The sequence below is a fragment of the Camponotus floridanus genome, unplaced genomic scaffold, assembly GCF_003227725.1.
Source record: "Camponotus floridanus strain SB8 unplaced genomic scaffold, Cflo_v7.5 scaffold98, whole genome shotgun sequence".
NCBI classification, from domain to species: Eukaryota; Metazoa; Arthropoda; class Insecta; order Hymenoptera; family Formicidae; genus Camponotus; species Camponotus floridanus.
The window spans coordinates 210,815-225,852 of record NW_020229869.1 but is presented as its reverse complement, the minus strand read 5'-3'; the positions used below and the strand labels follow the sequence as shown (position 1 = coordinate 225,852).

The window sequence follows — 15,038 nt, the reverse complement described above, 5'->3', positions numbered from 1 at the left end:
GAGAAAAGAAGACGAGAACACAGTAGCTCTTAACAATCCATTCGCATTGCGGTCATTTCGGACTCACGTACAGGTGTGTCGGAAATAAATCTTCACGAACTTCCCGCTGTTAATAAATCAGGCCGCTTATGATTCCGGTTGGTCGTTCGGGGGCCAATTAGCGATTATTAAGCGGATGAAAGAACGGCACGATGCTGAGAGAGGAACCCGGCGATGAAGGACAACATAATTCTTATGGAAGAAATATACGGTTCACTTTGTAAGTGTGATTACTTAGAGTAAAATTATCATGAGTTGCAAGGAACAAGACTATCCTCAAGGCAGTGATATTTTGAGAATTTTCTATTACGCGCAATTAGAGTATTTTTTCGCCAGTATAATAGAAGCGATATTAAAGCGCAGCACTATAATATCATCGCGTCGTAATTTCACATATCTATTTAAGCCCGCGTCGAGAGTTTGGTTACGGTATAGGAGATTACGAGACCATGAAGCGCTAAAATTATGATTATGGTGTATGTACGATATCCGTCCTCGGTGGCGCAAACAACAGGGGCAACAAAAATCCCGGATTACCATACGAAAGTCTTAGAGACGAGCTTAAGAAATTTAAACACGAACATCCTGAGATTTTTTTAGGCTTAGCCATGCGATATCCAAGAGAAGCATTATTAATAATGTATCTCTCTTTCTCGTTGGGCTACTTGAAAAAGTATTTTCTCGTGCATTCTGTGAAATTTCATTCAAGTGTAATGTGTCGAGGTAATTTCAAGTACACAAGTGTATATGCATTTAAATATGTCAGGCGATTTCAAGTGGATCAAGTTCATTGACGACTCGAATGAATGTCTCGTTATTGCAAGGTATCTTCTGGTCAGAATATATTTGAACTTAAATTACAGATTTTTAACTCATGCATAGGAATTCCCTATAAGTTGCTCTTTTTTTTAGTGTTTCAACCTTTCTTATAAAGTTATATGAAGCGCGTGGCAGATAATCGATCGGTTTTTTTTTTATCTTTATCGATTTTGATCATGGTCTCGGTTGACTTCGAGTTCTTTTTATTGGGATATCGTTGGATTATCTCGGAATTTCGAATTCACAAAACGTACAATGGGACAATCTGGCGCCGTATAGCTTTTGATATTCTTACTCCGCGTTAATGATCGTACATAGATGCGATATATTCGGCTGTAGATTATGCTAATTAATTGCCACGCGCTGCTACCCTCTGTTTACGGTCGTTTTCTCCGCGGGTGATCATCGCTATCGTATTTGTGGAGGATATTCTATTTTCAGATTGTATTATCTTGATCTTTTTTATGATCTTGCTTAAGGAGCCTTTTTTCCAATGTGATTTTGCTACCGCCAATGAATATCACTTTTGTCAAATTAAACAAGATATGTGATTATCGTCGCATAGATGCGATGAAACTGCCGATTAATTTAATTGAAAGTGCCTTATCCGACATTTTAGGTACAAAACAAATTGCCTCGTGAGACTTTACTACATTTCATAACATTTTTCACTGTAATAAAGATTATAATAAAGAACGAGATGTGGTCGCATTTAAGGAACCTAACGTTGATAAATCTTTAAGATTATCTGTCCGACATTGGATTCGCATTCTGTTGCATGAAGCTCCTCATCTATCTTATAAAATGAGAAATCAAGGCTAGCAAAGAAAAATTCGCCGACGCGCCGTTTTTTAATTTATTTAACATAAATGAGTTCATGCAATAAAGTGCAGCATATTTATGCCATTATTTTCGCATCTACACTTTCATATAAGGATGTAAACTCGTTCTCACTGATTGCGCTATGTAAATCAAACTCGTTCAATTAATTCTTATTATATGTCTCTTTACTGTGATGTACGTTATTTTATATATTGCAAATATCTCATCGTTTAATGTTTAACAACACATATAATGAAGTGTTATTTATATAATGATACGATTATAATGTAAAATAAAATTAATAATTAAAAAACATTGCTCGCGTGTGTAATCGAGACAGTAATAATGTTTACTTTATGCTTGTCTCGATTAATCAAACAAGCAGAAATGCAAATTGGACGTCATAATCAACATAGCCATATTATTAATTTAAATATTAATGTAAATTTAAAAATGGTTTAATATTCAATATTTTAACTTAACGTAATTTCTATAGAAACTTTGAAATAAAAAAATCCTCAAAAAAGGGAAAAGATACATGTAAATTTTTGCATCGTGTGTATTTTTCTCAAGCAAAAATTTACATCAAATTCGCCAGAATTGTATCACTCCAGATTAATATAATAATTATGAGTCAGTCGTTCCCTGTATATAGCGCTTTTTACTATTATGGGCCACGATGGCGACGAGCACGAAAAAGAAGCAGCAAACAGTTGTCGTGGAGTAGCATTATGCAAATCGAACGCGACCGATCGTCGCCACGTTCGGATTTTTTCGCACCGTTGAAAAATCACCAGTCGCATCGACCCGACAGAAATTCGATCTCAGATCGTGTACCCCGTCTCGCGTCGGGGGATGTAACTACCGGTTGGTCTTGTAAAAATGCAAATCCGCGCGCCTCTCGTAATGAACGACTCCGAATTATGCGGAAAACAATTTTGAGATCGCAGAAACTGAACCGGCAGAAACTGAAACGATATCTTCCAATATTTCTCGACGTAGATTGATATGTTAATCTCTGTCCGAGTACAATATCCGCGACCATAAGTTTTCAGGGACACGTCAATTTACGATGACGCGAATCAGTTTCCAGGCCCAGTAATTGGAAAGATTGTTACTTGATATACATATACATACATAGTAGAAAAAAATACATTTTTATAAATCTGTTAAATTAAAAGTAATTTCAGCCTGTTCTAATTTAAAAATTATAAAATTGTATGATATACTTTTTCATTGGTTTATTCATAATTTTAAAATGTACATTATTGTATTTATATATTTAGATTTTATACAGAAGATATATTTAGATTTTATACTAGCAGAAAATATATGACATAGAAAATTTAATTTTTTATTATTTTTTATTATATTTAAGTTTTTATATCTTTTATTGAAACGGGAGATAAAAATTAATTTTTAATCTTCCTAATTGTTTGTGATCAGGTGATTATCATGTTGCAGGATTATGTGATGTAAAGAAAAAGATACGCGAACATGTTACATATTTAATTCTGTCGTTTTTTTTATATGCAAAATTAGAAAACGAACATATGGGACATTCGCATGAAAAGGGCTCAGAGTTTCAGGGCCTTGGTTGGAATGCGCATCGGAATTTCGTGAAATTCTATTTTAGTCATAAGAGGTCACGTATATTAGAGCGCGCGGTGGTTGTTTCTTTAGAGACCGAAGGTGGAGCTTGGGTGGACCTAATCGTGAACGTTAAAAGGATCAGAGAAATATAGGAAAGTTTATCGACACTTGGGCCGATCCGCGGTATCCACCCCCGACATTCTCGTTGGAGCATTAGTACTATTTATAGAGGGACGGAACACGTGAGAGGACAAAAATTCAGCACTTCTCAGCAGTGGCCATGTAAAAGTCGTTGTCTGCCATGGAAGATTCAAATTTTTTCTCCTCGTTGACCAGTGCATTTTTTTATCCTTTTGCAAAAAATACTTCGCAGAAAGTTTTTTTTTCAGAACAAAAAGGTTAAACTTAATCATCTTTGATTGCATTATTAAAGATTATATGCTATTTATAATTTTCCAGTGATTTTCCAGTGATTTGCATTTTTAAATTCCGTTATCAAATTGCGTCTTATATACAGTATTTTCATATATATATAGCATTTTAAGAAATTGTTTGATATACATTTAATAATATCATGAATTTACCGTTGTGCAAGTTGATAATGTAAACGCGAATTTTAGTTGACACATTTCATTTGTAAATGCTGCGAGTTTTATTATCCCTCTTGCGATCTTAATCTAATCGGATTTCAACCGGATCGCTACCAATTTACACGATTGGCGCCGTTATATGGAAACATTATATAATGCAAAGTGTGTATCGCGGAAGGGAGCCGCTTTTTTGCGTATATTGCAAGTCGCTTTTAAAAAGGCGTCTCCATTTAGAGTGGCCTTGCACGTCGTCTCGAATTTGCCGTGATTTAACAGACTCATTCCCATTTATCATTGATGTTTACCGAAACGACAAGGCCGTCGCGAGCATCTTGCGACTTCTCGACGTACTTACTCGCAATTTTATTAACTGCTCCAGTAAGTACGCGATAAAATACCTTCGCGATACTGACGCTAATCGCGTTCATTACGAGCTCGCTTTTAATCTCAACACGAATCTCAAAAGTCTCTCTCTTTTCTCTTTCATCAACGATTTACTTATAAATTTTCTTGAAAAATCGATAAAATTTGACGTATATTAAATATTTGTTTATGAAATTATGAAGGTATTTTACACTTTTTTCAATTATATTATAAATACCAAAAGTCAAAAAATAGCATTTGTTTTTGTGCAACAGAGAAGCAATAATTCCTAAAATAAATAATGGATAGAAGATACAATTAATTAGAATTAACAGATAATTGGAAAGCTAAAGATAAATTTAACTTCTCCTTAATAACTTTTAATTCAAATAATTTGACACAATCAGATTTACTTATTGATGCAAGTAAAGTCATTTGCATATGTATGAATGCATGTATGTCTTCCTTATTTAATTTGTGCCATTTGTGTGTAAGAGAGAATCTTGCTATATAATATCTTTACATACCTTTATAATTTGCATACACGCATACACACATACGCAACATTGCTCTTCCTTCTGCGAAGATACAGCTATCCGGTTGAACGCCGAGCGCTAATCTTAATGTCAATCTCCGGTCCGGGACTTGCTACCGTCTTACGTAGGGATTCACGAAAACATAACGAAAAGTGTCACGGGACCGACCAGTGGGGACCGTCGACCGGCGGGAAGATCCGGTCTTACATCCCCACGCCAATTAATTTCAAGAATGCATCGCCATTTATAACAAGCCGGCATCTCGTTCGTTTAATGGTTACAGATAGCCCATGGCGGAGTCGCTCCAACTTCATATGTACAACTGCATTTTGTATGCGTCACTATTTTTCATACAGATCGGCAAAGTATAACGCTATGTTACTGACAGTATGCATAGAGATATCCATTTTAGCTTCTTAAAACAAGATAATAACCGAAGAAAAGGCAAAAACATTATTTTAGAAATAAAAGCAATTAAAAATTTGATTTTACGCGTTTCTTAAAATTAATCGGCTAAAATAAATCAATTTCATTTTAATAGAGATTATATGACTGATCAAAGAGAGCATGATGTGATTCATTCGTTTATAATTGTATTTTAAGATTTAATCTATTATACCGAAGAGCGTAACGCAATCGACATTCGAAAGTTCAGTATAGTATTTCACAAAAATTTACTATTATTGCAGACTGATTCAGCTTCACATTCGCGGTCAAGTTGGGCGTAATTGAGCCACTTTTCGTTGAATCATCGGATATACGCGAGGCGAAAGTTTCTCTGAATGTCGCGTTATTCAAGGCCATGTCAGAAGTGTCTAACGTAATATCCTATTAAAATTAGAAATGCTCAATTTCTGTCACTTATTTCACATCTACTTACATGTGTCTGTGCGTGCGTCTGGCTTTGTATGCGTATAATTGGAAAAATATTCCATGAGTCGATAGCGGTAATTTTTTTTATATAGATCTGTCGAGAGTACGATCGAGAGAGAGATGATCGAAACATCTATTCCAGATTATTTTCTCACGAGGTGTGGTTTCTCATCATAATTTTCTAAAACTATTTGATGAGTTCTTATTTCTCGGCTACATAATTCCATTAAGCATTGTATTTCGATTGCGACATGTGTTTTCAGAATCAATAAATATCAAGCGACGCGGTAGCGTCGCGACGCCAAGTATATGACTTTATCCTGCGATTTTTGGCAGTCAATTAATAACTGTATTTTGCTCAAAATTCAGTTATACATTTGTCTCGCATATTCGATATTTTTTTCATGACGACAGCCTTCGATTACACACTCGATCGAGTGTAAAATCGAACGAATTCCAAGGTCTGGGAATCACGGTAGACGATGAGATGACATCGCGATGATTCAGAAAACGAAGATGTCACAATCATCGAATAAGATACGCTCTTCCTGGATCTTCATTAGAGTTCGCATTTTCTCTTTCAACAACTTAATGTTCTTCGGAACCTTGACACGTATATTTTTTTCCGGCGTAATATGTGCTAGGAACAAAATATATCTCGTGGAAAGATAGAATTCCTGCGATGAAAGTTCGTTCATGTTCAAGTTATTTCACGACACTTAACGATTCTAAGTAAGTTATATATCTGATCGAAAACCACAGTCGGATTTGCCTGAGAGCACGCTTAATTATTCGCAGCTTGCCTCTTTTCACATACAATGACTATGTCAGTTTAATAATTATCATCTTGCTGAATGATATCCCGCGAGCCTGTTAAAAGCAATTCTCGTTTAATAATTTCGCTGAATACATGTCGTGTTTGGGAAATAAAGTCGCGATTTAAATCGTCCGACCAGAAAATTTATGACTTCGCACCGACATTATCGCTTGAACATTTGCTTGTCCGATGCATCGTTCGTGAATGCACGCGCAAAGATGTGCCGCAAAAGCAGATTTTTATATATTTCTTACATATATATGTGTACTTCTTAATATATATGTATGTATGTATATATTTATGTAGGTATAAGACATAAAAAGAGCTGCGCACACGACAAGCATAATTAAAGCTGAACAAAATGCAAATCAAATTCGACAGATTTTTGAATTTTTATTTTATCTTATTTAGTGGTAAATATGTTTTCTTTTCACGTTAAGATGATTTTAATATTTAAGATGATTTTTACATTTTTGTTGATTGAACGCAATTATCTGTAAATCTCGAAGAGTCAAATTTTTTTTTAACGCTAAATCCTCTTTTGAGGAGATCAATATTTTGGCCTCCGTGAAAAAGCGAGTGACTTACAGATACATGTGGTTGTCGTGGAATGCAATTACATCGTCTGCGCGGACGCGAAGAATGCGCCAGGAATAAATACAAGTTTTTACGGCATGCAACTGGACCGTAGGCGAGACTGACGGCTCTTGTTCGAACTTTTCGTGGATGCTACATCGCATGTTTAAACAGAAAGACACGTTTGTCTTCATTTATTTCTCGTTCTAATCTATAAGACCATATTAATTAAATGAAATTATTCCTTGAAAATTTCCATCCATTGTATTTTTCATGTCACATCTTTTTTTGCATTTATATTTGCAATATTTTTTCCATTTTTGTAATAAGATTACTAAATATTTTTTTACATAATATTCAAATTATTTTTTTATAACATTTTTATATTTTCTTTTTCGTATTTTGATAAATTAATCGACGATTATTCGTTTCACATCGACAAAGGTTGCTCGAGTGTTTTACACGTTTGTAATAATTTATCGGATACAGTTGGAAAAATACCGCTTTACCGCGATGGTATCGTCCAAGCATCCGGCAGCGGCAATTTTTGCGCGGGGCATTAAAAGCTCTTCTTGTTTCTCCGAGAGAGAGATACGGATCCCCGTGTCCGGTCCTCCGTATCTTGACCTTTTGCCGGCGAAATCGCGAAACAATGCCGCCGTTCGCGCGGGAACAATGCTAGGTCGTAGTTGACCTCCGATATAAGACCTGATCGCTACGTTCCCGATCGGATTCCTTCGAAGTCCTCGCACGGATGACCGGGACACAGGCACGCGAATAATGCAGATAAAGGGGAAATTTAGCGGCTCGAATGCGCGTTATGTACCGTACAGCTCGTGCGATCTCTTTACGGAGGCGACTGATCTTCGTGAAAACCAACATCACGATAAACGGTAGGATATAAATATCGATGACTCGTTTTCAAATTGTACTCTGAGAAATGTTTACACGAAATTTTTCATTCGTTTATAGAAAAATCCGAATGTCGCAATTTTTTTTCCAATTTTTTACTAATTTCAGAAAAATTCTTATTTTTTCCAAGGTATTGATTCCTTTCGCGGCGCAAAAAATTTTGAAACTCGAATTTTTCAATTTAATTGTACATAAAGTATTAATTGCATTTTTTGATGATGAGATGAGTGGAAATGATGCGTGGCTAACTCGAAAATTATAGAAATATTTTCGATGGAACAAACTTCTCGCGAGAAGTTATAAATCTGATCGAATATATGTATTATCGAAAGTGAGTAATTGGAAAATAAGTTGATTGCGGTCTTGAATGCGAATTCCGGAGCACAAAGTATTGGCTTTTAACCAAGCGGTAGCCGGATGAAATCGCAAAAATAAAATCGCGTCGGGACGGCGCCGATAAATCCGTGTACGCTTAATCATTGGAACGAGTGGACGTCCCAAGCGATTCCGCGCTTGCTCACGTCGTGCGTGTCCGAGCGTAGACCCGATCTGAAAGCCCGGGATGTAACCTGAGCTGGACGATTTCGCGGAACGTTTTCGCGTCCGGCGTGAAAAACCCGAAGAAGATAGAATATATTCTCGTCTTCGCGAGCGCGCCACCACGAAGGTCGTCCCGCTCATTCGCAAGGTCGGTTATTCATCCGCGCCCGTTGCACAAGGATTTTGTTAAATGCTCTTTGTACTCCCCGCTAGTCATTGTCGTCATCATTCTGTATCGTAACGCCGGCGAAATATCGCGCTGCGTGTGTCATTCCGGGAATTTCTCTGCGTGGAATCCGCAATCAGATTTGCGTCTCGAGGAACCGCTCTCTTTCATTTTCACGAAAAATTATTTCGAAGAATAAATGTCCTATCCTTTGACACTCGACAAGAATCCGTCTATCTTTGAGGTTTAGGACTCTCTTCTCTTCGTGATTTTGACAAATGATACCATGTGGTACCAAGCAGAATTAAATAGACATTTAGTTACAACATAAACATTTGCAATTTTATATGATTTGAAGAGTTTATAGATCTATAAGATTTATCACGAATTTGTTCGCCTAAGAACAATTTTTTTGCTGGTATCATAATGATAGGTATACAATATCAAATTTGGCAAGAAATAAAGGAATAAATACAGGAATTTATTTGGATAATGATAGACACGAATTGTAATATTATCGAAAATGATTCGTGGAAAAGTGACCTTAGTCATCAAATTATCGATTATTCCATTGATGATTAAGATGGAACATTTCACTTAAATGATTCGCCCACTACATTTCTTCGAGATATATAAATATTTTGTAAGATTTATTATATATTACATCAGAATGACCTTCGAAATGAATTCCGAGATATTTCTTTCTCAACGGAAATTTTGATGGGATGTCATTTTTCTTTCAGAAGTAATTACACATCTTGGAGTGTAATTAGATTTTTAATCATAATCATTCGATTATAAGCGTAAAGATGATATATTTCCGAAAGAAAAGTTCCGATACTGTTAAGGGCACATGGGCCCGTTTTTCTAGAACGTGGTGGTTTTATAAAGCGTCTGCGGCTTACTCACGACCTTCGGTTTACGGTAACGAGCGCTACACGGCTAATTAACGTGCTTTAATACGCCATTCTTTTTTGCAACCTCGTAAAACTGACAGCGAGATATCTGCAAATCCGGGACGCAGGTGTGACGTAGAGAGAGATATTTTGCATTAATATTTATGAAATATTCCCTTCAAACATTAATATTAATTATAATTACATTTTCTTCGACCAAACTGATGGACTCGTATACATTCAATTGCGAAAGAACGCAAAGGAAGAACCTTTTCAACCATTAAGGGCGTTTTTTATAGTTTTGTACTTTTGAAGATGTATGTACATATGTGTGTGTCTAAATAGAGGGAAAGATTAATTATTAGCAATATAGTAGAACTCATTCGAAAGTGTATACGATGGCAATTAATCCTATTGGAGATCTTATATATTTAGTAACTTTAATTTTTTAGAAAGATCTCTATGTATTTCAGTGCGATTTGTGATAGTCAAATATGTGTTTATTTGCATTTTAGAAATATATATTTAAAATTTTCGGCAAAATTATGATAATTTATAGATGTTAAGAATGATGATCTGGTGGTTTCATTTCTAACAAGATCTTATTTTAAAAATAAGAACTTGTTAGAAATGAAATCACCAGGAATAGCTAAATAATAGATTTATGAATCGAAGAGAAACTTCAAATTTCTTTCATTGAAGAGAGGAGAAATTGATCTTAAATTTCTAATAATGTATATATATATATATGCCAACACGAGACTTTGTTGGAAATCTGGCGTTCCTTCATTTCTGCTTATTTTCGAGATCATCATCTGCAAGTCGTGAGATGAATCAAAGCGTCGAAGGGAGCGTCGCGGCGCGAAGATTGAGAATCTCGCGTTAGAGAGAGGGTAGAGCGCGGTCCCTCTGCAGAGGATGGAAGGAGGGGAGGCGCGGATAGAGGCGATCGGCTCTCTCGGATCAGCTGTGAGAGCGGCGTGGCGCCGTGTGCCGCGGCTCTGATCCGCTGTCAGTTGCCCGAGCCCTGTGCTACGGTTAGGACCGCACATAATCGTCACCTATTGAACGACGACGTACCGAAGCCAGCCACGGGCCCTCGTGCCGTGTCGTCCTCAGCAACAAGCCCGTCTTTCAGTCCCCTCGTTACGAGATCGGTAACGGATCTAACGATCGACGGAGTATCCAAGAGAGGCGAAAGGCCAGCAATCAACGGACGGCAACGATCGAGAGCGAATGTGATCAACCGTAATCCGACCTTTATTCGCGAGGGAGATAGCTTAGCGTGTCGTTAAACCGTCGTCGTCGACCGAGGTTGTCGATAAAAATTTGCGAGCGAACGTTCCTCCCCGCTTTGCTCATCGGAAATTGCCAGTTGCAGCGAGAAAGGCAGCGGCTTGATTCAAGGGCGTTGTTGTTGGTGATTCTAATTTTCTTCTTTTGTGTCTCGTGGGGAAGTGAAACATCGATCAGGCCTCGAAGAGTCCCCGCGGGTGGCGAACCCGGGGAGCTGCGAGCTGACGACGCGTCCAGGATGGTCTGGTAGAAGAGCGGACAAACTCCCTCGTGTTCGAGAAATGGCATACGGCATATTGGTCGACGCGACCGTCACGAGCACGGTGCTTCTCCTGCTGGTAAGCTCTCGCGAATTGCTATTTTACAAGCGATTGAACCCTGAGAGGTCAATAGCGTTCACCAACCAGGGCGTAGTCGATGGCGGTGATAGGCTACAGTTTTCTCTCATCTGTCACTGACCTCTGTTACTACTTAAAATATTCTTTCACGAGATAATCATTTCTTCAAGTTGAAGATTAACGAACGAAATTAATAATATTGCAAAATTAAATTATTTTGATTCAAATATCATGCAGATTTAATCATTGCGATGGAAATATTGTAGAATTTAAAACATTCTAGTACGAATTATAAGAAGATTTTGAGAATGAAAGAGATAAAATTGCAGAACAATGGCATGATTATTTCATTGCTTTATTATTTTATTAAGCGACTTTATAATTATTCACATAATATCAATTATAAACGCGCCACGTTATCCCGGCTCTCGCGAAGCTCGACGCGTGCACCTTCGTATGCGGAGTGGCATTCACACACGGAGCGTGCACGCGTGCACGTATGTACGCGGTTGGAGTCAAGGATACCATCGTTATCTAGCCCGTGCTCGCTATACTTACATCGAGTATACCTGGCAAATACATACATATATACATTGCACGTAGTTGTCGCGGGCGAGTGCTACTTTCGTTATGCAAGCGCGGAATGTTAACTTATCACAGTTCCTACGAGCGATTATGCACTTTTTCTTACGCAATGCAACGTAAGATGAGACAAACGAGAAAATTTTATGAGTCATACAATTTACAGAAGAGAAAAAAGGAGAAGGCGGGAGAGTGCATACTGCGCGAAAATTTACATACAAGTTATATCAAAATGAATCTGTTGATTCATGTAATTGAAAAGTCTGGCAGTGAATTTAAATTGAATTAATCTTTACAAATAAATGACTTATTTATAATTATATACGTAATTTATATGACTACTGTTGATGTTTATATGACTACTGTTAATGTTGATGTTACAGATAAAATAATTATTTATTTAAAGGATAACTTTTTATTTATATTAGATAGATTTACTTCTTTACGTTATATGGATTATTACGGAAATATAGATAAAACAGATGTAGAGAGAATGAGTTTTTAAGGAGAAGATTCAAATGTTTCTTCTCAAAAGAATTCGAAACAAGGATCATAAGCGAATTAAAATGCGAACAAACTCGTACACGTGTCGCGACTCGCGCGAGTATCGTGTTAACTTTCTGCGCGCGATGTAATCACGTAAGCTGAATGTAATTAGTGACACCACTAATGCCTCTTAAGATTAAAGGTATCTTTTCTCCAACACATTAATTACTAATTAAACCTGATGACATAATCGTATAATTAGTTTCATTTTTAGAAAAGGCGTCTAAAAAAAGCAGTATATTTAATAATAAATATTTAGCTATGATATGTTAATAATAAATATTTAGCGATTATTATTATGAATAATTTAAATTTGATCACTTGTAAGTGACACTTGCTTTCATAAATTAAAAGGACAATAGATTTAAAATGTCCATGACCTTTTTATGCTTTATTGAAATAAATTATATTTTAGAAATTAATATAAAATTCAGGCGAATTAATTTTGCAATATAGTAGAGCTTTTTATCGCATATTTAATTAAAATTTAATTAATACTTGTTATTTAATTAATTTTTAATTAATTTTTTAACAGCTTTATCCGGTTGTAAGGAATTGTAAATTGGTTATGTGATATTGTTCTTTTCGATCAATCGAAAATATTTTTTTCTTCCTCATTTGCACTGATTTTTATATTAAAATTGAAAGCGAGACATATTTCGTATAAATGTATTAATTATCAACGAATCGCTGTATTCTCTGGCAGCGCCCAATACAATTAATTAACGATCGCGGCCTTGTGACAATTACGGAATCGCAAAATGTGATCCGGTTCCCGGCAACTGGTTTATTCGCGCAAATTTCCTACAAGATAGGCGTACAATGCTCCGACTGCAGAATTTTGCGATACACTTGGGGAGCAGAATGCAAGTAATCGCGATTTTTTCCAGTGACTGCCATTGCTGAAAAATCGTGCGCGATAAAAGAGGATTTATAGCTGCATAAAATACAATTTGTTTGCCTGCAAAATGAAAGCAGCTGAATTCAAAGTGTGCGCGAATTATGGGTTGGTACAATTGTACATAAAATAAATAGCTAATTTGTTAAAAATATTTGCGACACGACTTGTAATTTATATTGCACTACTTTGGAAGTGATCTTATTTAAAAAAACAAATGTTATAATGTAAAAATTGTTAGAATTGATTTACAAAATCACTTAAATGAAGAATTTTCAATAATTTTTTTTTTAACTAGAAGGCATAAAGATTTGCTTCTGAAATTTTAATTTAAAATTTATTTCAATAAAAAATTAATTTATGCGCTAGAAAATTACATATATTAAATCTTTTTATATAAAATTTAATATTTTATGAGTTTAATAATTCTATCATTTCAAATTAGTTATGAGATTATTCGATCACGTGTTACATGTATTTTTTTTTAGACTGTTTCATGCAAATTTATTTTTATACATTGTATATAATATGCGTCTAAAAATTGCAAATTTAAAATACGTAAGTAACTTATCTAGAAACACTCGCGAAAAGCAAAACCACGCTCTAGCGCCTACGGGAGAATCACTCGACCAAGGCTAATAGTATCCAGTTAAGAACTGAAGAAAGGTCTTCTCGTAGATGCTTAGCCATCTCATTTAATATCATAGTTACGTACGTATCCTAGTACAAAGTGCACAAACCCAACGCGCCATTAAAACGCGACATCGTGTAAGGAACAAGGGACCACTGCATAGAAAACGTCCTTTATTAAAATTGTTTAGAGAAGAGGAATTTTTTTTATTCTATTTTTTGCTATTCATGACTATTCCAATATTTATATTATATATTTATATTTATATTTATTCCAATATTTTTATGAAGAAATTTGTAGCATCTCCGAAACATCTTTTACATTTTTTATAAAATTATTTTTTATCATAAGTGATTATATTAAACATGTACAGTACTGGACAAAATAAATCATACACCTTTCAACAAATTGAATTTGTTAGTATAATTATTCTTTTAACAAGCAAATAGCTTATGCTTTCGAACCAAATTATTGATACCAGACCATGTAAAGCATCCCCATACCATAATATTACCGCCTCCATATTTTGCAGTCTTCTGAATATTTACTTCTTTAAAAGACTCACCAGGTTTTCGCCACACCCTAGGCCGCCGTTTTTGTCCAAATAATTCAAACTTGCTCTCATCAGACCACAATACTTTTTTCCAAAAGTCTAGAGACATATTCGCGTACTTCTTGGCAAACTCGAATCGGTTTTATTCAGAAGACTGTAAAATATGAAGGCGGTAATATTATGGTATGGGGATGCTTGACATGGTCTGGGATCGGTAATTTGGCTCGAATTGAAAGCATCATGACGGCAGATGGAAATATTGATGTATTGTGCGAGAATTTGAAAGAATCTCTTTTGAAATTGGATTTAGAAAACAACTTTATCTTCCAGCAAGATAATGACTCTAAGCATAAGACGAAGAAAACCACTGCAATTTTCAAATCTAATAAAGTAAAGCTGGTCGAATGGCCGCCACAATCATCAGATTTAATCCAATTGTAACTTTGTGGGCTTATTTGGACGTGAACGTGAATAAAACGAACGTAAGTGACAAGACATCGTCCTATGCAACACTCCAGAAGGCTCGGAAGGAAATTGATCCTGAATACTTAAAGAAATTAGTCGAAAGTATGCCTCGCCGACTGGAAGCGGTATTGAAAGCCAAAGGTGATCATATCAAGTACTAATCACCATTAGAATTAACTTTATTTAT

The 15,038-nt window shown here is 35.8% G+C and overlaps 1 protein-coding gene across 1 annotated transcript in view; it reads left to right on the top strand.

Moving 5' to 3' along the window:
• Nucleotides 1-10,522: 10,522 nt before the first annotated feature.
• The window catches only part of LOC105248488 (uncharacterized serine-rich protein C215.13), a 37,778-nt gene continuing 33,262 nt past the window's right edge, over nt 10,523-15,038 (top strand). Inside the window, exon 1 of the mRNA XM_011253303.3 lies at nt 10,523-11,176. Coding sequence (XP_011251605.2) covers nt 11,120-11,176 — 57 coding nt within the window. The 5' untranslated portion in view covers nt 10,523-11,119. The remainder of the gene's footprint in view (nt 11,177-15,038) is intronic.